The sequence below is a fragment of the Thunnus albacares genome, chromosome 14 (genome assembly GCF_914725855.1).
Source record: "Thunnus albacares chromosome 14, fThuAlb1.1, whole genome shotgun sequence".
Classification (NCBI taxonomy): Eukaryota; Metazoa; Chordata; class Actinopteri; order Scombriformes; family Scombridae; genus Thunnus; species Thunnus albacares.
Genome location: NC_058119.1, coordinates 3,596,593 through 3,623,296, shown reverse-complemented (window position 1 = coordinate 3,623,296; position 26,704 = coordinate 3,596,593). Strand labels below are relative to the sequence as shown.

At 39.7% G+C, this 26,704-nt stretch overlaps 1 protein-coding gene across 4 annotated transcripts in view; it reads right to left on the bottom strand.

Moving 5' to 3' along the window:
* Positions 1-16,218: 16,218 nt before the first annotated feature.
* Positions 16,219-26,704, bottom strand: part of ccdc85a (coiled-coil domain containing 85A) — a 41,435-nt gene continuing 30,949 nt past the window's right edge. The window contains exons 3-5 of one of the 4 annotated variants that reach the window (XR_006407196.1): positions 22,631-22,792; positions 22,362-22,419; positions 17,297-17,321 (exon numbers count right to left, since the gene is read on the bottom strand). Coding sequence is in view for 1 of the 4 variants with exons in the window: in XM_044373343.1 (XP_044229278.1) it covers positions 17,306-17,321; positions 22,362-22,419 (74 nt within the window). In the remaining 3 variants the exon portion in view is untranslated. Of the gene's footprint in view, positions 17,322-22,361; positions 22,420-22,630; positions 22,793-26,704 lie in introns of all 4 variants that reach the window. The other 3 variants (XR_006407197.1, XM_044373343.1, XR_006407198.1) reach the window with 3 other exon arrangements.

The window sequence follows — 26,704 nt, the reverse complement described above, 5'->3', positions numbered from 1 at the left end:
AACGGTCATCTCATCAAATGGTTTGTAAAGTTGCTTTAACATGTTAGTTCATGTGTCTGGTGATCAGTTTACCACCAGTTTGCTTCTCTTTTCTCTGGCTGACTTTGCAGCATGGTATGAAATCTATTTCATGACCTCTGCAGTTTTACTTTCTCCACATTTCTCTCAACACTGCAGAGTGGCATTATAGATTGTGATCTGATTTCTTAAACACCATCCTCCACACACACACACACACACACACTCATTTACACACAGATTTAAGTATGCTGCTGAAGGATCCAGAGCTGAGAATTGCAAGACAGCGGTGCCCTGGCTGACACTGAAGGATGAGAACGCAATAAAGCTACTGAGACACTTTTTCCATTCTCTCGTCTTTCTTTAGCCTTTCACAAACAGAGCTACTCACATAACTGTGTGTGTGTGTGTGTGTGGATAATACTGTCCTATAGTCTGGTCTGATTGTGTGTACATTGCCTGCACTTACACAGTTGTGCACAAACCCAAATGCTTTCACAATTTATTCCAAAGATATGTAATACTGTACATGATATATGGTATGTATGGCCTACAGTATGTATAACAATTAAAATGGAAACTGAATATCATTCTTCATACTCAGTCCTATATTATGTCAGTTATGGTAAGGAATGCTTAATGTGAATTTCATTAATATGTTAGGAGTATAACAACACAGGCTGAACTGCATAACACCTGTCCTAGTGATACTTAGTTCTTTTAAAGTCAAACTAAAATTAAAATTGATTGTTGCTAAGAAATCAGTATATGCTGTATGTATCCCTGATGTTTGGTTTGTCATGACTACTACTAGAGACGGCTAACATTAGCTAGCCTCCAGGCTGAACTCGGCAGAGCACTGAAATAACATAAACAAAATGTTGGAATCAGTGCTAACATTGGAAAGCTAGGCTTGCCTTTTCACTCAGAAGGTGTAAGCTAGTTAGCCTATCTTGCTAGCTTTCACTCTCCAAGTGAAATACAAACATAACAACACAACTGCTCCTCTCAAATGTTGACTGTTATAAAGGGGCATTGAACATTCATGAGCTACAGTATGCTGTGGACCGTCAGTAGCACACTATGGAAGTTGACAGTGTGCCTCTTCAGGGTGTGAACTATGCCGTGGCTTTCAGGGGAGCTCACTTCTTTTATTGGGGGGAAATTTTGGCAAGCATCCTTGTTTTCTTTTTGACATGTCTGTATGCTTACTACAAAACAGAGAAATGAGTAATGGTGATTTGGAAAAATGCAGAGCAATGTGCAGACTGAGTTGGACCAAGAAAGTTTGTTTTTTTATGATCTTTGAGTTAAAGTGAGTTAAGTTTATGATATTGTACCGCCACACTTTGATGGCATTTTCAGGGGAGCTGATGTCTTATTAAGAGGAGCCAAGTTCCCCCTGGCTCCCCTGTAGTTTGCACTCTGTGTCTCCAATAGCAACACAGAGGAAATGCCCATTTTATCTTCTTTTGACAAATGGAAATATATGTACAGTAGCTGCAGTATCATTATCCTTTATTATTCATATACAACTTTAAAACTGACTCCTTGTCTCATTTGTTTTCCATCAGTAGCATAGACTTGTATTTATTGTGAAATCTTTTTTCGGTGGGTTTTACAGCCAGCTGAAGAGTTGATGCCAATAGTTTAGTCCAGTCGCCCTGTATTGTATGTGCTGAAGTGTCTTGTTGATCCTCTCTGAGTGTGTGTACATGTGTTGCATCATGACAAGCTGCATTCAGCAGGATTAAGTTTCAGGGTCAATGTGTTTCACCCTCTCTGTGATCTCGGTGATGTGACATGATCCTCCACACATAGCGTATGTAATCTGATGTAACCCTGTGTCAGCTGCTGGGGTCTTCATTTAATCTGATGTAACTGCCTCAGTACAGTACAACAGTGTTCATCTGATCCTATGAGCACATACATTTTTAAACTCAATGAATGTGACAGTGATGGTTTTACATTGTCTGAACCTCCAATAGCAGACAGACATATGGTTAATATTAATGGTGATACTGGTAATAGTTAAAAGTAATATTCTCACCAAATAAAAAAACTATGGACAACTTAAAAGGGGACTTTCAACACTCTGTAAATATTTGTCCCCAGTCAAATGTGGTATGTGTGGTTGTGCAAGATGGATCTTCCTCTTGCAGTTTCTACAAACAATTACTGTCTTGTGTTCAAACACATGAAAGCTGAACAAATTCCTGTGGACCATCCCCAGTGATCAGAGTGAAGTCACTATCTACAGTCAATATTGTGCTTAAATTTGGCTTTGCTGGATCATTACCTATAATAATTGCTATCATTGCCATTAGACCACTTTAGATTTACTGAAATCTAGAAAAACATCCCGAAAATGTCCAGATATCACACTTATATAAGAATTTAAAACATAAAACATTACATTTATCATATTGACAACAGTCAGAAGCCTTTGTATTCCTTGGCCATATTAAACTTTGGTAAGAAATTGTTGGCAATATTATATTTAGAAGAGGTAGAAATTGAAACCAATTGGTTAAGCATGCTTTTAAGGCGTCAAGCTTTTTGGGGATATGTATTTTAGGGCAGTCACTTTTTCCAAAAGTCCAGTTTGAACAAATTCAAAATGATATGCAGTTTGTTTGCATTAATCTGAACACAACCCACATAGCGTGATGCAATGAAACAGTACCAATGGGCTGCAAATCCTTGTATATAAATCTATAAATTGCGTCTTTGCTCTCATGTTAGTGTCCTCCATTTGACCTTATCTTAAACAACATTTGCTGGACGCCCTCTGCTGGACCACAAGGCAAACCAAATCAAATGCTCTGTTGCGCTCATTGACTGTACATTTTGAATTCTACAAGGTCATTAAAGTTTGAAGATTTAATTTTTTTCCACATTTGAAAGTTCAAATTTCGTATAAAATGTGACAGCGCCAATGCATTTACATAATTCTGGTCTTTGAAGACTTCTGAAACTAAACTACATCAAAAAAATATTAACTTTGAAAACTCTACCACCTGAAAGCCATCTGAAAAGGTAAGGTTTTTACAGTAAAACTGCAGGAGGATTTTATTACAGAACAACAAACCATCATATGCATACGGTAAACCACTGTCAGTTAATATACAGTCCTTTAATTGCTCATAATGCAAGACAAAAGAGTGCAAAGTATCCATCTTAATAAACCTTATATCTGTCAGATTTTGCTTGAAAATCATTTTTCACTGCAAGTGCAGAAACCTGCCATCAGGATGAGGATGAGGTCAGAATCATGAACCAAAGCAGATCAGCTTGTTTGTCTTTGTTTGTTTTGTCTGCTTCATTCTGTCTCCAAGACACAAATATTGGCTTCAAGAAAGTGAAGCAAGAGAAAGATCTTTGCACAAGTGAATTTTCTAACCAGACTTTATCAGTTGTTTTAGAATTTATTAGACCGTGAGTAACCATAAATTAAAAAAGACCGTAATTAAAAAAGCTGTGTCATGTTATTGACAAGTGACAAGATAAAACACGTGAGCGTTAACAAGCCACATCAAAGGGTAACATAAATAACTGAACATATGTCATAGCAAACAAGTAAATTTAGATGAAATTTAAGATTAAAAAATGGAAGAATTTCATTTATAGGAGAAAATTACTTGGCCTCCCCCAAAGACATGCATGAGTTCACCCTCTCCAGTGACAGTGTGTGTAGAAAAAAGGATGGAGGTGGAGGTGAAAGTGAGGTCATTCATATGGTTATTGGGTGAGAGAGAAATTCTTGTGTGTGTACATACACTACTGTATGTGTGTGAGTGGTTGTGACTTTTTGTCATGTCCCCATGTGTCTGTTGCCAGTAATTGCTCGACTCATTTCTTGATGATAAATCTTCAGTGTTGCTTCCCTCTATTGTCAGGGGGTGCTGATTATAGCTCCCAGCTACTAGAATGAAGATTAGCCTTCACCAGGAATAATCTCTCAATGGACAGCTAATGATGTAAGAGGCTGTAGTGCTCTGCTACGTGTGTGTGAGTGTGAGTACTCTACGTCCGCTTTATTGTTCTACAGGCAAGAATGGATTAGTGCAGTGGTTCTCAAAGTGGGGTCCTTGAGGTGGTTCCAGGGGGTCCCCAGCAAAAAGGGGAAACATTTATTTTCACTATAACTCCATCCATAAGTAACAATGACAGAATGTTTGACTATTTTGTTCATTGTTCATACACTTTCTGTAATAAAACGTCTAAAAGCAAAAATCTTACCAGATGGGGAACGCTAAGACAAAATCTTATCAAATGGGGAACCCTGGTCTAATTTCATTTAAGTTGAAATACACAACATTCAGCCACTAGATGTTGCACTATAGCACCAACATCTCAGACCAAATCAAATGTATGTGTTGTTTACTCAATAAAGTTGGGGAAAAAGCTGACAACTCACAAAACTCAGATCAAACCAGCAAACCAGGCAATGCTGATCAAATATGAATCAAGATTCTGTTGGTGCATTACCAATTTCTCACCTCAAATGCTTTCAGAAACATATTTTAGTGTACTGTTCAGCTGTAATTTGAGAGAGTTTTTGACGCAGCAGCCATCTTGGAAACAGACATGAAGGACACGGAGGGACCATGGATGTATAAAAAGAACTGGATACAGCATTGGAAGCAGGGCCCCGTTTATCCCTATGAACGTTACTCAGTGGCGCATGTTACTAACGTCCAAAAGAAACTGACGATCATAGATATATTTCCCTTGCACTCCCCACGATGACAGACGTAGACGTAGACATGGACAAAGACACTGCATAGTCTAGTAACTAGGAGAGGCTGCCACAAATGTTGTTCGCGCTACCATCACACCAGTTCATGTAGACAGAGAGAGAATACCACCAACAAGGACCCCATCATTTCTCTTCTTGTCTTCACAAAATAACTCTTCTGTTAGCTTCCACAGTGCAGCCATGTGAGCATGGGTCCAGGTGACGGGAACCTTTGACTTGCTTGCCATCGATGGAGCAGCAGCCTTTGGATGAGCCAAAGGTTAGGAGGATGTGAGAAGAATGTTTCCTTATTCTTTGAAAACTAAGGACTCTTAAGACTGACGCAGTTGTCATTTTCCCGTCCAGCGCCCACGTTGTTTAAATAGCAAATCCACTTGCGCCTCTCTGAGCACCCATGGGTGTGTTGGTCTTAAAATGAGGTGAGGCCAGACGCATTGTTGGTGCATTGCTATCTTGAGGCAGCGGAAAGTGATTGCACAATTGACCAACAAAAACCTGGTCTGAGGTCAATGAACATTATATGCGTCTACATAGGCAGGTGCACAACATGCGTACACTCTACTTGTTACACACACAAGGACACGCAGCGGCATACAAACATGCAAAAGATTACAAATAAAAGGATTACAATGTGAAAGATTATTATTGTGTACATTCCCATATTTTAAAAAATACATGTTATAATGATTAGTCATAATATTTATCAGAATTAGCTAATCACAGTAATGATGGATGCAGTTGTCTAATTTGACCAAATCGTGGAAATACACGGAGGTATTTAAACAGACCTGTCAGGTTGAGGGTGTCTGTCAAGGCCCAGCAAACAGATATCAACAATGGATCAGACACAGATCGACTTTCCTGCTGTATCAATACATGAGAACGTGAGGAACATAAATGAGGTGAAAACAATGATTAAACTAAAGAAGGAAATAAATCTGGACAGCTTTTAGCTGCTGCCAGCAGCAGGATCAGCACCTTGGAGAGCTGATCAAGTCCTGACAACTGTGTTGATGATTTTTTACATGATTAAAATAAATGATCCAGGAGCAGCAGGGGGCCAATGTGCTTGCCATGCCATGCATTTAGATTATTAAAATAGGGCACTAAGAGTTATACTCTGAGTAATGATAAGTGTGAAAATAATCAACTAACCCGTTTTAAAATAACATGAAAATTTATAAAAAGGGGAATGCGAAAGTAAACTAATGTGAAACACTAGAGTTATCATTTAATCATTCACTGTGTATTTGTTTTTTTATTACCATATGCCTTTCTTACATGTGAACCATATATGCCTCAGGCGAAGGTCATGTGTGGTCATGAGATTCATAACTGAGGGGCTATAGGTCTGGTGTATCCAATTTCCTGTATTTTCATAGGAGGAAATATCTGTGTTGAACTATGACCCTTGTTAGAATAAAGATTCTTCTGTATGCCAATGTTTTCTATAGGTTGGCTGTCTTAAGATAAGCACTGGGGAGCCAATCCTATAAGACATCTTTGTTGTGCTGAACACTCATACCTGCCAACACTCATGATTTTTGCAGGAGTCTCCCTATTTTTAACCCTTTCTCCCACTGTGCTCCCAATTGGTAAGTTCTCCCAATTTCATTTCACAAATCAAATGGGTGTTTCTCAGTTTCTGTTTGGGATATGTGTCATGGTACCTGGCAACCCAGCCCAGAGGCAGAGGTGATTATGCACCAACGAACCTGCCTGACATGCGCTACTCGTCACTGCGCTCGCTCAAGCCCTCTGTTCCACTCAGTTTGCCACTGAAAATGGATGAAATAGTTCCTAAGAAAAAGAAATACAGACTTGTCAACATGCCTGTTTTCCCCGGGTTTCTCCCGTATTCTCACCCTCTTTCCCGCTGTGATCCCGTTTTGTTGTTTCTTCCGGGAAACTCCCATAATCTGCATGGTCCTCAACCTTTATTATGAATAATCGTCATACACGCAGATCCATAAGTTTTGTATGTTTGACTGACGTTACCCAAGTGGTCAGATCGTCTGTGAAAAACAATCTACACACATAATCCACACACAACATACAGTTTCAACCCATCTGTCACCACAACCCAGTTCAAGGGGCGTGTGCACAGCTGCACATTCTGTGTAGGCAGTCTTCCCTCCTGTCCTCTGTCCTCCTCCCTCTGCTGCTGATGTGATTCACTGCCTGCAGGTACCGCTGGTAGAGAGGAGAGGCTGGTTTGTCTCAGCCAGCAGCTAAGTTTACAAGAATTTGCCAAATTTTAAGATACATGGCGAACTGAGATAAACAGTTAGGCTACATACAGATAGCTTCCGTGTTATTAGCTAAACCAGTGCACTGTGGTTGTGTAAAATATACTGACGACAGATGTGGAAATATCACTTTTATACATGTTTATGCTTGTTGAACAGGTGGTGTGATTCGAAGCTATTGAGCAGAGTTTCAAGAGCAGGACCATACCTCAACCACGCCACTTCCAGCATTCCTATAAATACCACCTAACCCTCTCCTCTTCTTCCGCTCTCGTATTCTGTACCCACCCACCCCCAGTAACCCTATTTTTCTCTTCCTGTTTCTTCCTGATTCTTCTACTCCTTCGTAGGGTCCTTAGGGCGTCCGCTGTTGCCTGGGCTTCCCCAAAACGCAGTCAGCAATCGGAGGAAATATGCATATCTATTGTTTTCCTTAATAAATCATCCAAACTCATTTTGTTGATGGTGTGGTCCTTGCTAGTGAAAAAGTACTATTTTAAAAAAAACTATTGTACCCCTCCCTTCTGGGAGACAATTCCTCCTGACCTCTGTGTTGTAAGGTAATGCCTCCATATATTGTCACCATACATTAATCAACTACATCAGTGTTTTGTGTATTATTTCGTGAGTGTTGGGGTTTGCAGGCAATTTCCACGACAAGATGAGTTCAGAAAACCGTGAATCTCAGCATCTGCCCAAATAACTGTGGGTTATGTAACCATTTGCACCCCGGCAGCTATTGAAATAGTTTTTTAAATTTGTATTTTAAACATTAGTATTAATGCAATGCCCACTTCATATAGGTATAATTAATATGTTTCTCTTGGAATTAACAATTAATCTTCTTTGAAACATATCAAATTAGAATTTCTTGTGGTAGCAGAGACTGCAGCTTGTCAACGTACGTTTCTGATGCAAACTGACAAGCTGCTGTCTCTCACACGCCTACACAACCACCCACACACACACACACACACATACACAATCACAGTAAAACACACTAAAATGCACACTCCCCTAAGCTGAGAAGCTGTCCTGCACCATAACTTGCTGCTCCCTCTGAAGACATGACGAGGGACAGAAGCACGGCATATCTCACATGGCATAATGCAAGATGATGTCACTATTTTGCATCCCATCATTTGACATTCAGGATATAAAATGCGATTGAATCTGTATCTTTTTTTCTGAAGACACATCCGCTTGAGAAAAGATGCACACCGTTTCTCCAAGTCAGAACTGTTTTCTCGTCGACAAATTATTTGAGTTTTAGGAGCAGTGGCATCTGGGAAAATGAGTTTTCACAATCCAGGATTAGTGGAGCCCAGTGACTGAGACTAAACTAGTGGAAACACTGATAATCACATCATGGCACGGGAGGAGAGTTTAGGTCTGTTTCCATCGTGACAGGGTCATGTTAGCCAGTAGTTGTTCACGGCTCAGCAGACAATTTTGTAAGAACAAGCAGGGTCAATGAGGCAGAGACGAGTGTATATATGTGTGTGTGTGTGTGTGTGTGTGCATGTTCCAGTGATGTGAGGGACTAATGTGCGCAGGATATATGCCTACATTTAGCTTTACTCTCTGCGTCACTGCCCATTGCTCACTTGTGACTGCCCATTCAGAACAAAGAGAGAAAGAAAGAGAGCAGTATAAATGACATCAAACTGCCCACTTCTCCAGATCTGCATGCCAAAACCCAAAATAGGCCCTCAGCCTCAGGGCTTGCAGTGGGAGGGCCAAGCAAATCAGTGGCTTACATACTTGTAAACTAGATTCAAATGTAAGTTGGGCAGTTGGCATGCCATATTTTATTATATCATAATGTATATAGTGCTGCAATGATTTTGGATACAAGAAACCTCTCATATTTGTACTACAGGTCTTTGCAGTTTGAGCTTATGTAACTCCATCAAGACCCTTCGGAAACCTTGAAATACTGAATGATTTTTTTCATGTGACAGTGGACATATGGAATTTTATTGCGATATCATGTTATATATGGTGTTTGTAAGTGTCATATTAACATTAAACCCACCTGGTCACCAAGGTCAACTCTGTCATCCACAGCAATCATTGCTATTATTATTTTCTGTTCTTGTTCTATTTGTTTTGTCTGCCTCACTGTGTAAAGCGTCCTTGGGTGAAAGGTGCTACATAAATCTAAGTTTTTGGGGTTTTTTATGCATGCACCATATTTTCATATAATAGAATGTTTAGTTTATTGTGTTCCTCATACGGTGGTGCAGTAGTGAGTGTTTGATGAGAGCTCTGATGCTGGCAAGATTCAGGTTAGCATTGCAAAGCAGAACAACAAAGCAGAACAGAATGGCTGCAGTTCTTGACCGGTTGTAATGTTGAATGTGAATTACATGTGTGTAAGAATAACTTAGTTATGGTTCAGAGCAGTTGCTGTCATCCCTCTGGATGAGACGGCGGTTGCCACGGTGCTGTCAAAATTAAAAACCCCACAAAAGCAAAATAAAAAATAAATGATTACAGTTATGATTTCCATGGGTAGAATTCTCATCTTCACAACATGTAACATTTTAAACCCCCTCTAAAACAAACTAAGATCATTTTATATATTGTGTGATGGTAAGTGTGATACTTTTGCATAATAACAGAACAGACAAAACGACAACTGCCAAGATGATTTGTGTTCTCCATTACAGTTTGTCAATATTGCTGGTGAACATTTCCTAGATAATTAACACTGACATCCATAAATCTCTTGTTGATGTGAAAAATCTCAGGTCCTCATTAGTCATCAGCCTCTTTTGGCTCTCTCTCATTTAGTAGACCACAATCTAAATATGTTGTTCCCTAGTGAGATATCAATGACTTTATTAAGACAGAAGTGATTTGTGTTCAGGACTTTTCATTCCTTTATTTAGAAAATTTACCAGAAAATTCCCTTGCTTGCCCGTGAAGAGGATGTTGCTGCTCTTCAGCAGGGGAGAGCTGCTGGTGTCTTTCTTTTTTCTCACAAGGCTGAATGAGTTGTAGGTGGTTTTTCCATCAGTCCTTCACTAAAAGCTTAAACTTGGGAGGTTTGCAGGTTTCCTGTCCCAGTTTGAACCGAGCCACTCTCCTACCCTTCCTCTAAACTCACTCAGTGACTAAGATAACACAGGGAGATCTTTTAAATTACAGGCTATAAGCAATGATGAGATGTGTGGGTGTTGGGAGCCTGGGACAGAGACAGACAGTTTAGCAGACAGGGTGAGTCACACATACACAAGTCACAACAGAACTGGGATAGACTGGTATACTGGCATACTGACAGAAGAACCAGGAGCCCAACACTGCTGCATTGCAGAGTGAAGCTACAAGTGTTGTGTGCTGTACACTGTGTGTGTGTGTGAGAGAGAGAGACAGAAAGTGAGAGCTTGTATATTCTGTATTGCTAACAGTGACACACCTTAATAAGAAAGTCACTGCTTCTACTATGTGTGTGTGTGTGTGTGTGTGTGTGAGTGAGTGAGTGAGTGAGTGAGTGAGTGAGAGTGAGAGAGAAATAAAGAAAGAGGGAGTGATGGGTAAATAGGAGAGCAGGTTTGCTATATTATGCTGCTGTGTGTGTGTGTGTGTATGTGCGTGTGTGTGTGTGTGTGTGTGTGTGTGTGTGTGTGTGCGCGCGGCTGAGCGCTGCATGAATTGCTCATATTTAAATTTGTTTGATCCCTCGCCATCGCAGCTAATAAATAATAGGGGACCATTTCCTCTGGCAGCCTTCCAGCCAGAAATCAATCTGTTCACTGTACGGAGAACACACACACATACAGAGAGATACACATATACAACTGCTATAATTGAATGAATAAATAAAGAATACCTGATCTGCTTACTGTACACACACACTTCAAGTGATGTTATTGATGGGGGAGCAGTGCGTGCTCCACAAGCTAACTCCTACATTGCCACAGAGCAGCGAGAGTCAGCATCATAAACTAGCACATAAATGGCAGCAGTCGGGTCCTGAATTGATCAGGTGTTGATAAAGAGTTGTTATGCCATCATGTTGATACCAGAATTGATTCTGGAAACTTTGTTCTTAGCATTATTTAACTGGAGGTACAAATGGGTGATATTTTGTGCCAATACTCCCTTTTTTAAATTCAGTTTTCCCTTAAGCTCTTCTGAGAATTTAAAAGCTCTATACCAACCAATACTGGGCCCAGATACTCACAAATTACTCAGTTCTAATATTTTAGGACAATTACAATACTTTTATCATATCACAGTTTAGATATGTTTTATACCTGAATAGCTATACATTACAAAAATATAATATTCTGAAGTATGTTCTACAATATTCATAGAGGATGACAGTGTGGATCTTTCTTTCTGATCTTGATCCCGTGTATTGGCTAGGGATATCCTCATTTTAACTTCAGAGTGTAGAGACAATTGTTACTCATTATTGGCTTTGATTGAACCTACAGACAACTAGGCTACATGACTGGAGTCAAAGACGCACCTGTGCACATAATACTTATATCCTGGTTATAAGTCTTATCCTGGTGTGGATATTATGATTTTTGCATGTAACCTAAGTAACCTCATGACATGATACACAGTGCTGTGAGCAAATGAAGCACAGGGCTGCAAAGCAACAGAATATTTCTGATCCCACAGTTTCACTGAAGTCCATAAACCATCAATAAGCTAAATTAATCAGATGGATAGCCTAGTCTACAAAACTATGAGTGATACAGAATCATAATCAGGCATTTGTGAGATCAGCTACGTTTCCTCTCCATGGTTGGAATATCCACCATCACCATGAGAAACAAACAAACAAAGGTAACCAGTTAAAAGGAAAACCAGTTGATCTGTAATACTGGATAGGTGGCTTCACCATCGACTGGTGAGGATGGAGACAGACTGAAAACTCTGCACTGCAACAAACTTTGCAGTGCTTTGGTAAACCTGACTTTGTTTCCTGAATAACTCTGAACACAAAATTGCACATCAACGACTGTGTTACCTGTAACTTGCAGCTGCATCCAGCTTTGAGCACAATTTGGTCCAGCTCATCGTTGTCCAAAATAAGTAAAAGAAACAGTGGTTAGGGTTAGAAACACCAGTATGATATATCCAGACTCGAAGAGGAAAAATGTTTTTTAAATAAACGTCAGTAAAAATATATAACACTGCTCACTTTGTCTTTGCTAACTGGCTGGTTGTAAACACATTGTGCGTAGCTCACTGGGAGGTCATTGGCTAAGACGCATGCAGTGCATTCTGGTTGTTGTAGGATTCCCCCTTAAGAGTGGTATGTAGAGTGGCTCCAGCCTTTTTCACAGTTTTCTCTAGCCAGAGCTCAGATCAACAGAAATGTAAAAGCAACAATTTGTGGTTTCCTTGAACAAAAGCCAGGTGCAGTGACTGTGTATAGCTTCCCAGAGTCTGGTTTTCCCAGTCGTCGTAGTGACTGTATGGATAAACTGTTGTTTACTGTTGTTCACTGAACAGAAACCAACTAAGCATAGTTCCCAAAATGTTGAACTATTACTTATAGAATGATTTCCTACATCAACATACAATCTACAGTGTATATTCCTGTGTGTGTAGCCAATAAATGCATAAAGACACACTTTCAGCAGAGGAGTCGTTTTTACATAAAGACACTTTATTAGTTTCTACATACGTCTCTGGATATAATAATTAGTTATATAATACCAAGAAGTCAAAAATAATAACTGTAGTTATATATTTATAAAACTAAGCAGATATACTACTCTTGACTTTTTAAAAACATAAAGGTCTTTGATAATATATTATAATTCCTGTCTTGTTGTATCTGTCATCAAATCTAAAAAAAACCCTCACAAGGTAAAGAGGTTATACATTATGGGTTGGGGATAAACGTATATGTGTGTATGTTGTGAGTCACTGTGTGTATGCATTCCGACACATCAAATCATCCAGTTTTATTTGGACAACAAATCTTGATTATTTCTCCACGTGGTAGTAAAGATCCCGCTAACACTGGCATAAATAACCCCCATATCCTGGTGGAGACAGGCATCCCCTCACACTAATCCTGCTGAAACTGAGCTTCCTGTCATGAAACACACAGGCAGCAGTGGATCTCTGATGGAAGGCTTTGAACACATTTCTGACACAAACCTCAAGTTCTGCTTTGCTAAGTCAGGAAGTCATTTCTTAACTGTTGACCTTGGATTTGTTTCATTTGTGCTCTCAGTCAGTTCCTTTTCCTCTGTGAAAGCAATGCACAAAGCACAGAATTTAGAGGGTGTGTGTATGTGAGAACATTTATTCATTAAATCCAAGGTCTCCACATACTCCCATCCAATAAAAGTAGGGCTTTAGTTCTGTCATCAACTCAAAAGATGCTTCTATGACTTAGAAACCTTAGAACCAGTGGGATACCAGAAGTTGAAAATGAATAGTTTTTATATTGAAATTGGGATTCGAACAAGATCAGTTTATATTTATTTTATTTACTATAATTTTCCACATGAAGCCATTCATCGGCTATAATGATAACTGTTGTTGGTACATTCACTTAGCTGCAGCTAATTAAAGGGGATCTATTATGCTAATTTCCAGCTGTATATTTTTACTCTGGGACTCCACTAGAGTAGATTTGCATGATTCATGATTCAAAAAACTCCTTATTTATCTTATACTGGCCTTTTATGCAGCCCCTCAGTTCAGCCTCTGTCTCTAACAGGCAGTCTTAGCTCCTGTCTCTTTAAAGTGCCCCTCGACATGAGCCCACTCTGTTCTGATTGGCTAGTTTTCTGGATGCAAACCCAACATTTCCTGCTTTACTGCTTGAAATTAAAAGCTATTAAATGACTAAATAATGGGAATAATTTTTATTGTGAAGAATTTACAGGAAATGAAATGTGTTCCTCACTGAATTAGCAGAGCAACACAACAACATATGGAGATATTTCGAGCTCTTTGTTGAGCAGTTAGAAATAATGCAGTGAGGAATAGTACAAGCAGAAACAGCTACAGTGATGATGAAGTGCTGCAGACGACCAGCACAGCTCCAACAGGTAAACTTCGCCTTGCTGTCGAGCTGGCACACTCACAGTATGCCAGCTTGACTCGAGTCATGGCTCAGCGTGACTACCCGCACAGTAATGGCAAAATGCCATAATGTTAGCAGAGTGGAGCAGTGAACTTGCGCCCTGTGCATGGAGCAGATCAGAGACCACATAAAGAAATCCGTCAAGAGCCGATATTGGCTTGGGCTGAGAGTATAAAAAAACGTTGGAAACCGAGTGTTCAGAGTAGTACTGAAGCCGGTGCTTTTTGCTCACAGGGATTACTTCTACATATATGAACCTCATTGTTTGACTCTTTGACCATGTTTAATATGAACATCTGACATTGTAATATTATATATATGATTGAAAATAAGGAAAAGTATAATAGGTCCCCTTTAATGAAATTTTTTTAAACCTGCCAAACAAAAGAGATGCATTCCGTTAAATGTTGAATTTTACTTGGCCAAATGGGTTTTGTGGAAGAAGAAACACCTCTCCTTTGTTGTGTGAAAAACGGTTATGGTTGTTCTGTGTCTTTTTGCTGCTCATAAAAGACCAACAGAGTGGTGAGTCTTTTTCTACTGTTGATGATGGCCTGATGTCAATTTTAGACTTGCTAACTGGTAGCTCTACAGTAAACAAGAGTAAATGACAGCTGGTGGACAGAGTTGTCAGAGTCTCCCTTCAAACTTTTATGCATATCATTTTGTTTTAAGCTTGTCACTTTAAAAGCTCAGAACGAGACCTCCAGGGTAAGTGTGAGGTAGCTCATCCTGTAAGTCTGTGAAGCTAATGTTAGCTTAAGCAGCTACAGTGCAGAGCTGTGAACATTTTCGTAAGGGGTCAATATCAAAACATTGCCAGAAGTAACAATTTAAATAAATATAATGCTACTCTTGAAGTGGAATTTTATTAAAAGGGAAAGTACACCACCAATGTAATATACTGATAAATGTGAGCTATAGCCTACTGTTCAGTTTTTCTTTAGGGCATTAGCCAAGTGTACTCAGAAGTTGACTTTTATCTGACTTACGGCAAGTCAGATAAACATGATGGGAGGAACTTGATAGTAACTGTATAATTTTATCTGAATCAATTAATGTGGAAACAAGATAATATATTGTGTAAAACTATGAAAACCACAAATATAGGCCTGTAATAATAAAAAATAATTTCAAATTCAATTGCAAAAAGTGGCAAATAGATGTTTTACTGAAACTGTTGAGCCCTAATCTAAGGTTAGCTCTCCATATTTAATATATTATCAGAACTCTTTCCCACTATAGACTCATAAAAGAAAATATGATTAAGTGATTTCAAACCTTGAGTTGTTAAAAATATTGAAAAATTGAAAATAGTGTTGAAAGTTAATATCCACTGTACAACCCACGTCCTTTCCTTGTCTCTCTGTGTCAACTCTTCATCTCTTTAACATGCTGTAATAACATGCCGAAGGCATGTTGTCCATGACCAGATACTGTACCTGGGAGTGTGGAAAATGACAAGCACACACACAGGCACCATATATATGACTAAACGCTGACACAAGGTTTAGAATACTATAACACTGTCGGTATAGGAATAGACCTTGACACAAAAGCTGAACGAGGAGCAGAAAATTAGCAAACCTTTTCTTCTCCTCTGAACATGAACATATTTATATCCCCCCTCTATTTGTTCTCTCTGCAACCCTTTAAATTACAGCATCCTGGCTAAATGCCTCATAACTACACTGGAACGAAAATTCACACAGAAGCTACACATACTTCCAAATATGGCAACTGGAACTTGTTTGCTTCTCTGTTAGCTTATTTTCTTCAGACAGGAGGTAAATGCTAGCTGTGCTGGTAACTGCTGTGTCAAATTTGAGCAATTTATATTGACTGTGCAATTGTAATTTCAAACTGATTGTATGCTGAAAGAAGAAAATTGTTTGCCAGACAGGGTCTTAAAAGGATAATTACTTTATTATGTAGTTTTGGCCAGCATTCTTATCCATAACACTATACTCCCCTTGTTGGGGTTTAAGCAAACCAGCCAAATTACGTAAGGCAGAATTTAGATTTTTTTAAACAGTAATAAGTCTGAGGCTGCAACAAATAATTTTTATTATTGATTAATCTGTCAATTATTTTCTAAAGTAATCATTGGATCTGTAAAATGTCAGAAAATGGTGACAAATATCCCATCCAATTTCCCAAAACCCAAGGTGACATCCTCAAATGTCTAGCTTTGTTGGACAGTCGCAACAGTTTGAAATCCACTGATATTCAGTTTGCAGCAATAGGAGGACTGAGGAAACCAGGAAAAAGTTGGGACAAGGAAATTTGGCATTTTATTAAATCAATACTCAAAATGAGTGATGGTGATACCACATTTTTGCAGAATAATTTTCAGTTGATCAACTATACGACTAATAGTTGCAGCTTTAGATGAATGCAAGAACAGGAACACGTGGGAGTGACACTAAACTCCAAACCACATAGATGGACTTTGTTGTGGCAATGTCCCATATCTCAGCAATTATTTTGGTGAGTACAGTAATATTATAACTGCTAAGAATGCTGGCCAAAACTATGAAAATAAGACTCAAGTTGTATTAAACTGAAACTATTCTTTTGTATATCTAATAAAACGTTTCCTTTAAAGTTAAAATGACTAAGTAACAGCTTTTGTGCTTTATTTCAGGTCCACAATGACTTTGTAAAAGCAGTTACTATTATCATATGTTGAGTATTAAGTTTTAAAATGATCACTGGCATTGTGATTTTGCAGAGAAGGGGCTGTAACCTCCAGTCTTACTCTTCCATATACAGCATCTCTCTTCCAGAAGGTCACTGTCTTTCCAAAGAGGTAGGACTATTTTGTTGGCAACACAAAGATTCTCAGCTGTCTTAATATTTTTCCCTCTCTTCATTTTGGCAATGCAGGAATGAGCCTCTGTCCATTAGAACAATGACATTCAGTCTTTTCTGGCAGTCCACAGGAAATGCATAGCAGCAGCAGCAGACAGGGCAAAGAGAGTGTTCAAGTGTTTCCAGTGTTATGCCACTTTGTTGCCTTGTTTCACTCATCTGCTCCCTCGCCCTTCATTGCTTGATTTTGAATTTCATGATCATTTATCCACCGAGTTATGCATCGATCCACTTGTTCTTCCATCCACCCATCTGCTAATAACCTTCCTTATCTCTCTTTAGGGTGTGTGTTGTTGCAGCAGCATCTGATCAAGAGGCATGTCATGGTCAGGAGGCATCAAAGCTGGAAGACAAGAGGGAAACAGTACAATTACTGCATGTGTTTATGCATGTATATATGTATGTATATGTGTTTTTATATGTGTGTATGCAGATCCTGTGCTCAGCAGCATGCAGGGATCTGCCCTCTCCAGGTAAAGTTGGAGGCTGATTTATTCACCCATTAAGTACTGCTTTATCATTAAATATTAACTCAGCACCATCACTCACCCTGCGGCCAATGCATTAAAGCAGGGGTCACACCAGGGTGACCTCTCATAAAGACACACATATGCGAAGAGTCTTGTCCTTTACTGCCATGGATGTATTAAGACAACTGGATATGGCGCTGCCACTCAGCCTTGCTGCCAAGTTTTTATTTATAGATTATTTTTTGGGCATTTTTGCCAGTGGCAGACAGGAAACAAGGGGAGAGATAGGTATGACCAATGGTGATTCTAGGGGGTGGCCTGGGGTGACCACCGCCCCCCCCCCCCCCCCCCTGAAATTTCACTGGCCATCCAAGTGGACACCACACATCTGATAGGTTTTTGGTCAAGTTCATCAACACAATAAGGCAGGACAAACGCAATCAATGATGACAGATGATCAGCTGATATAGGGACAGTTTACCATTTCTTTCTGTATACTTTAGTAATGGTATGACTGAGGCAGTTAGAGCTGATCTCTAGTCAGCAGACTTTTGACCATGACTCAGAAAAAAGCAGGTCTCAAAATTGGAAGTACATGCTGGCCATCAGGACTCAGGACTCTGGTCACAGTGACCATAAGCTGAGCTAACAGTTTCCATTAATCCATTTTTTATGTGCATTTTGAAGTATCGCATTAAAAAAGCTTTATGGAAACTTCGAAAATTCGAAAAAACTTCCTCAATTTTGCAAGAAAATTTTTATGCTTGCTTGAGGTGGATTGTGGAAATGTCAAAAGAGTTTATGCACAAAATAGGTAATGGAAATGCATTTGTTGAATAAATAATGACATAGCGAACATTTAACTCGCATGACTGATCTGCTGTTTCCGCTCTTAGCATCTTCCGGCGTCTCCAGATAGCATGAAGCATAGCCAATACTAGCTGACATGAAAGAACAATTACTTGCCCAATTGAAACAAATTCCTGCTCTCCATTTTTCTCTCATCAAGGCAATATAAGAATTTGTTTTGTTTCCAGTTGGCAACCACTACTTCTACGCTGATTACTGGCGGATTATTTAAGCCTATACCGCCATCTTCTGATGAAACTATCCGTTGCATAGCTTAGATTATTTGCAACAGCTTAAAATTCTCTTGTGAATCTAATGGAAACACGGCTAATGATATGAATAATAGCTGACAACCGTTTTAAATATGTTTCGGTAAAATAAGTATAATGAGACTGTTATGGTGACAAAATAGAGTAAACTCCAGTAAGTGTTGTGGACGTTGGTTTGGGGTTGCACACAATGTGAATTTGAATGTACATGTGGGGCCAGGATGTGTGTATGCGCTGGAAGCATTAGCGTTTTGTGCTAGTGATTAGCATTAGCGATTAGCATATGTAATTCACAGACTAATGTGTGTTAATAGATAGCATTAACAGCCATTTGAGACAACAAAGCCTATGAAATGTTTAGTTTATCTACACCCACCACAGTAAGTTTGTTCAGTTTTGTTTAATAGCATCTCACTGTGTCATGTAGATAACGTTATCTGTAGGGGTGTGCCCGAATACAAATACGTTATTCGGCAAAGCACAAATAGTGGGTTTTTTACGAACATTTATTTCATACAAATATTTTAAAAATTATTTGTTTTTGGGAAGAAAAAAAAAAGGTAATACCAGCGTGCAGGTCGGTTACATTGCTATCTCAGTCTCTCTCCTCTGTTCCGCTGTTACGTCTATCAGTAGGTCTCAACTAGGGGGGCCACATCCACCTGCTACATTACAAACATTTCCTTATTTGGACAACATTTCAAGAGTTGGGGGTGTTCCCCAGAGATGAATCTGAGCTACTGACACAAGCGAAGTGCTCTCAAGGGACTCTCCATAACCTGTTGTTCCATTTCTCCTTTCCACACAGTTAGGTTGTAAAAAATAGATAATAAATAAAAACTGCAAAACAAGAATTGTCTTTGAAGTTCTTCTCTACGCATTGCACACTGTGCTGTCTCTGCGTTATGAGTGTATAAATAAGTATAAATAACCACTGCTTCCCAGAGACTATCTATCTGTGCATTGGTAAGCAATGTGATGCACTGAACATCTGTATTTACACATTTTGATCACCTGCCCTTCATTAAGGTGCGCTATGCCATGGCCACTCCACACTAGCTCTGTCCCATCTTGGCCACCCCAGTCATTATGTCCTGGATACATCACTGGGTATGACGTGCAACACAGGTCCCTGGCTGGAATCAAACCAGGGACATTGTGCTTAAGTGGCATGCGCAGCAACCATTCAGCTACCAGGGTGCTCCAGCCTTGCTGCCAATTTTTCCCAGTGGCTACTTTTGAGCATTGCAGTGAAAAATCCCCTGCGGCCTTAAAAGCATTTCCCCATACACCAACATTATAAAAGAGATGTCTGTCTCAATGTAAAGTATATGGGCCAAGCAGGAATTGTGGGTGGGCAAGAAAAACACACCTGTGCTATTCAGTGGGCTGCACAGTGCAGAAGTAAACCTGGAAATTCAAAAAGAAAATAGGCTTATGCTTATGCATAATTAGAGTGAATAGCCACCTTTGGGCCCGTTATCGTTCCTATAATACATCCAATTTACTGCAAGCTACCTTCACCAGGTGTGCCCCATCTTGCCCCAAAAATTGCTCCATGTGTCCATAGCAACCACTGAGGCCATAATCTCAGTATTGTATCTGGGGAATTTGGAGGAGTTAAAAACCTTAGGATGAGTTTATATTCTAATAGTAATGCACATAAATTACACACATTTAATTTTTTAAGGCTGTTTCTAATTAGTTTTTAGAGTCAATATTTGTCTGCATCACTTCACCAGAATTATATTCTTGTCATTGTGGAAATAGCTTTAAGACAACATTTAGACCAACATGTAGAGAGGTACATTTTATGGAAAATATATTTTACATATTCTGTGCTCTCCTACAGCCAGCCATGCTAGCAGCTCTATGAAGCTGCACTTAGCACATTGGTGCACTGAGCTAAATGCTAACATCAGCATGCAAACATGCTCACAGTAACAATCTTGCTGATGTTTAATGTAGTTAAATATAATGTTAGCATGCTAACATTTGCTTATTAGTACTAAACACAAAGCACAGTTAAGGCTGATGGGGAAGTCACTACTTTTGCAGGAATTAATCACGAATCAAAGTATTGGACAAATTGAAATTTGACTGATGATGGCGCTAGATGAAAAGTCAGTAGCTCATCAAAGTTGTTACAATTCATCCTGAAGGGAACATGAATGTGTGTAGTTAAGTGAGAGACTCATTTCAGTTGTTGAGACATGTCACTAAAAAACAAAAATGTCAACTTCATGTTGGCACTAGGAAAAAATTAAGGAGATCACCAAAGGATGAACCAATGAAACTACAAAGCAGTCCATTCTTGAGATCTGGACCAACCAACCGACAGACTGACATTGCCATCAATAGAGCATTAGCATGCCTAAAATTCTGTACTTAAAAAAAGTAGAAATTTAGGTTTTAGATTTTTTGGTTTCATAATTGTGCAATAAAACAAACATCCACATTGTAAAACTGCATTGCACATCATATTGTAGCTTTCCAGTCTGTCAGCTGTAGTGCTGAGAGAAAAAGCATTTCTGACAGTTCCCCACAGACCATAATCTTTCCTCTTCCTTTTAATAATAAAAATATTAACAGTACATTTAATAATCACTTTGAGATTATTTTGTACTGCAAAAAGGAAAATTAACTGTGATTTCAATTTGACTTAGACCATTAAATGGATATAGAAAATGCAATGTGTGTTTTTGGTAGCTAGTGACAATGTGGCAAAGTGCTGGAGGTATTGGGGCTTGTGACCACTATCTCTAAAATCCTGGCGAAACAGCCCAGTCATGTGTTTATTGTAACATTAAAGAGATAGTGTGTGCACATCCTATACCATATTTTTAGGTCAGGTGCAGGACAACAAATGAAATGAAGGAAAGAAAGTGTCTGCACACTGGATTGTAGCTCCCAGTCTTTTTATTACTGACTGAAAAAGGCAACATTTCGATCCCACTGGGTCTTCATCACTTGCCTGATGAACATTAATCACAAATTAAAGCTGCACTACTCATTTTTTATTACAGCAAAGGAGCACTCCACCAATTTTGAACACACAAAGGTCAATTTATTAGTCATGGTTTTCCATCATGCTACATGCAGATTTCCCACATCTCCCGCAATTCAGGTAGCATACTGTTAGATAAAGGATTATTTAAACCCTTTTCAGCATTAATGTCCATAAATAATAAAGACAATAATCATTTCAAATAGAAAATGCAAATACTGTACCTCAAAATGATAGGCTACACATAATTTCAGTTCAAATTCCTACAGGTAAAAGCAGTGGAAAATCTGGATGAAAAAACCTGTAAGCTTTTAACAAGTCCTGTTTGACATTCTACTGGCTAAAATACCTTAACCTGAGTCATCAGCTTGGAACTGGTTTCAAAGGGACAGATTATTATTGCATTTAATAAACATGACCTCACTTTCGGAAACAACTGTTTAATTAAATACAGAACTTTGCTGATTAAAACACAATATTAACACTTTTATCAAACTCCAAAATGGGCTGATTGCATTATCATAATAGTAACAAAACATAATAGTGGAGGATGCACACACTGTGTGTTAGGAGTCACACATGCACATGCACTGGCGTCTGCATGGCTGAGCTGTACTAATCACACACAGACGCGCGTACATACACACATGTGGGACTATTAGTAAATAATTACATGAGTGTATGTACGTGCGTCTTGTTGTCCGTGACTCATTCCACCCCCCACAGTGTGTGTGTGTGTGTGTGTGTGTGTGTGTGTGTGTGTGTGTGTGTGTATGCATGTGACTCACCTGTCCCAAAGCTTTACACTCCTACAGGAGTTGGTGCAGCAACCAGCAGATATCAGAGCTGCAAAAGATATCAATAGAAATAGTCAATGATCCAATCGATGGCACCACTCATAGCCATGTATGTGCGTGTGTGTACATGCATGTGTGAGAAAGTGTTTGTATGTGACTTTCAACCACTAGCTGGTGGCTAGGCAGTCTTTTAATGAGCCAGGTTTCTGCTAGTTATTCCAAACAAACACACACACACACACACACACACAGTGTAACACCTCACTCTGAACTGCTTCTGACTCTTTTCCTGTCAATCCCCCTTGATTCCTGTCATGGATGGGCAGGCACTGGCTCCACTTCCTGTTACTCATCATCCTCCCCTCTGCTTTCTTTTTGGGACAGTTACCATTGATATGTCAGTCTGCCTGAACTTGTTCCAGCTGCAAACATAAAATCTTATGCATTAGTGGAAGAGAGGAGCTTCACTGTCAGTTACAGACATTGATAGGCTTCATCTGTGCTGTACATATATACACTCTTAGGACAACACTTGTATGCTGACAAGAAAAAGTGGCTGCTGGTTTTCCCTCTGCTCTGTGACCATTTCTGTATTTCAGCAGCACACCTCCAGCTGACTGACGTGGCAGTCGGTAAGAAACATAGCCAGTCACGCCAAATACTGTCACTGTCTACCACACACATAATTACACTGATTTATGAAAAGAGAAGCTGTAATCTAAATTGCTGGAGAATTCTGCTCTGCTTCACTGCCAGCAGCTCTTTTGTTGAAGCAGCAGAGGAACAGCGTCTGAGATGAGGATGTCGGCTCGGTTTGATCAGGTAAGATTACGTTGACATTATCAAACTGCTCGGCAATCTACACATCACATAAACATTTATTAATTGGATTTATACATCGGACAAAGTTGTGATATTACTCAGTTGGTGCTCATAACAAACATCGGGCGTGTCAAGGTACAGTATAGGGGTGAGCCAAGAACTCAGATTTTGCAATAAATGTTTTTTGGGGCAAAAGGAGGCCATTGGTCGAGTGTTGAGGATTAATATCTGAAATCAGAAAAACAAGCTCCAAGTGTGACAACGGCCTGAGGAAGAAGCCAAGGACAGTCTGATGACATGTTTTAATATCACAGAGATGAAGATCAACTCAAAGCACACTTTCTCTCTCTTTCTCTCTCTCAGTGACACACAGGATACACATTGCTCTGTTAGACCATCAACCTGAAAACACATCCACAAAAAATCCACAACAAAAATCAGATTGTAGTACAGTCATCAGCTGATCAGCTGATCCATGCATAGTAGTAGCCTAAATTGGATCAGAGCTCAGTACTGATTAATATCACATTATGATAAATGAAAAAAAAAAAAAAAGCTATTTAACAAATTTAAAAAGCCTCACTTTGTCTTTATGTAAGAGGAGCAGATAACAAAAAGTACAAACACTCTCCAAAACATCATCAGTATCAAATCTATCATTAAACAAAACCTCCAAATCTTCACAACAGTCCAGACAGAAAACAACCTCCTAATTTTCACCTAATGGATTCAAATTCAGCAACTGTTAAAACTTCTGCCTAAAGTATTTTACTATGGAAACATCATTAAAAACACTGTGGTGACCTGCAGTCTTTAAACTTTTAAAATTTTAAACTTCGCCACCCTTAAATCCACATGTAAGTGAGCAAAATATCCAAAACTTCACAGAGAAAAGTCTGCAAAGAATAGAACTGCCTATCTTCATCAGGTGGCTCAAAATTTGGCGACTGTCAGACTGTCTACCTACAGTATTGTACAGTTATATTTACAGACTAATCATCCAAAACACAGCCGTGAGCCTCTTGTGTTTCACCTGTCTGGGTCGTAAGTGTGGGGGCGGTGCAGCTGTAGTACAGTGAGACTGTGATCAAATTACTGCTCTTCTAGGGAGTTGACGTATGTCCGCAATGGGAAAATAGGACAGTGCTGCATCCTGACACGTCAATTCGCTGTGCAGGCTTACATAGAAAACAATGGATGCGTGTGTTTTGACGCACATCATATACGTGTTACCCTTGAATGACAGCATCAGCTCGCAACTTTGAGAGCAAAAATCTTCAGCGCTCCACCGGAGAAAAAAAAACAGCACCGATACTGCTGAGAGAAACAGTAAAGGACATAAAGAAATACTGTTTAACAACTGAGACTCTTTTTTTGCGTGCCTCACAGAGGAGCAGGCTTGATGATGAGTTGGATTTTTGGGGCTAAACAAGTGATGAAGACCATGTAAAATGCTAGAAAGTGCTCTGTCTTTCTCTGTCTCTGTCTATTTTGTATTCATATCAGTGGCTTTATCCTCCATCTTGGTTTTAATCTATTACATCACTATAATATTATAGTGTCCAAAACAAAATGCTCTCCAGATAACAGGGGGCAGATTTGTCTGCTGCATATTCGCCCTGCAGCAGTCAAAGCTGGACAGTGTAGGTGGTATATTCATAACACACACACACACACACATCAAGTTTACCACATCCAGCATAAACGGGAGAACACACACATTGCTGCAGCATTATTGGCTGCTTCCGCCAGCTTACCACGGTGACACAGTACAACTTGATGTGAGCATGTGGCAGAGCAGCTGTGAAGAGGAAGAGAAGCTGACCACTGACTGTGATCATTTATCAACCCTCAAACACACTTCAACCCGTCTATGTGTGTGTGTGTGTGTGTGTGTGTGTTTGAAGGTGGTGAATATTCTAATTAATGCCAAACACAGACATTTCTTTGGATCAACCAGTGCCACTCCACCTCTCTCTCTCTCTCTCTCTCTCTCCCTCTGATACACTCATACTGCCCTCGTTCTCATGTTGACCTGCTTACGCCTCTGGTTGTGTCCCAGTGGTCCAGGCTGTCAGAGAAACACACACACACAAACACACACACACACACACAGAGGGAAGGACAGGCCTCTGGGCTGGTTCACAGCTGTGTGCTCTGCTTCGCTTCAATGCACCTCACTGTGTGTGTCAGAGAGAATGATGGACGGAGGAAAGGAGGGATATGAAGAGTATGTCAGGAAGAAAGAGAGAAGAATAGTCAGTGTGTGTGTGTGTGTGTTATTTTCCAGCATTTTATTCTGCAATTTTGTTTTTGTTTTTTATTGAAGAAAGCCGGAATAGAAAGAACAGAAATGAAGGATCTCTTTGAACGAGAGAACTGGCCGTCAGTCCACCATCAAAGGGCGCACACACACACACACACACACACACACACACACACACACACATACATAATTGGTGTTGGTACAGAGCAGCTGCTTTTCAGAATTTAAACAAAGTCTAATTTCTGTGGTGCACAATCAGAACCACCCACGCTGCTGCTACACACAAACATACACACATACACACACACACACAGACAAGGTGAATATGCTGCATTTATTTGAATACATAACACATAAAGCAGGCTTGGAGCCGACACCTGGGCGCTTGTGTTTCGGTGTGTGCACAGTTCTACAAAGGAGTTTTAAATACATGTGTGTGTGGTGTTTGCATGTGTATGTGTGGGTGTGGTGGTCAGTGTACTAGATTATAAGCTCCATTAATATGCAAAATGTTCCTGTGTTGAAATAATAGGGAGAAAAAAAATGGCTTCAAAGCTGACTGGAGATGAATTGCCAGGGAAGCAGCTGTTGGCCTAGTTAGCAGGCCTGTCCTTAACACAGGACCTCTGATCACACACACACACGCACACACACACACACACACACACACAGCCTTATATTACACAAGCTTGTGCACGCTCACACATGTTTACACAAATAGCCCATACTTGCACACACCAACACAAGCTGCCAGCTTCAGCCTAACTTTGCCAGAGACCTTCCCTGACCTCCCGGACTGTCTCAAATCGTGTGTGTGTTATTATGCATGTATGCATGCTTTCATTTGTTCATCTGGGCCCGTGTGTGTGTGTGTGTGTGTGTGTGTGTGTGTGTGTGTGTGTGTGTGTGTGTGTCCCTGATCTTGCTGTACTGTACCATCCTATAATCCACCAGGCCCTCTGGTCAAGACTTAATGACTTTCCTGCCAAATATTCTAAGGCTCCACCACCTTCTGGACCTACTTCCTCATAAGAATGGAGGCCCCACATTACATATCATATACAGTAAACCTACAGCAGACAACATCTTTATGTGAAAATTCACCAGTTCTATCAGCCAACATCATGAAGTGAATGCTGTAAAAAGATTAGTCCTATTTCACCTAATTGAGATGCAGTGGATTCATTCTGTTTGGCCTAATTAATTCTGGTGTTAAGTATGGTTACTGCTGGGAAATGTATTCCAT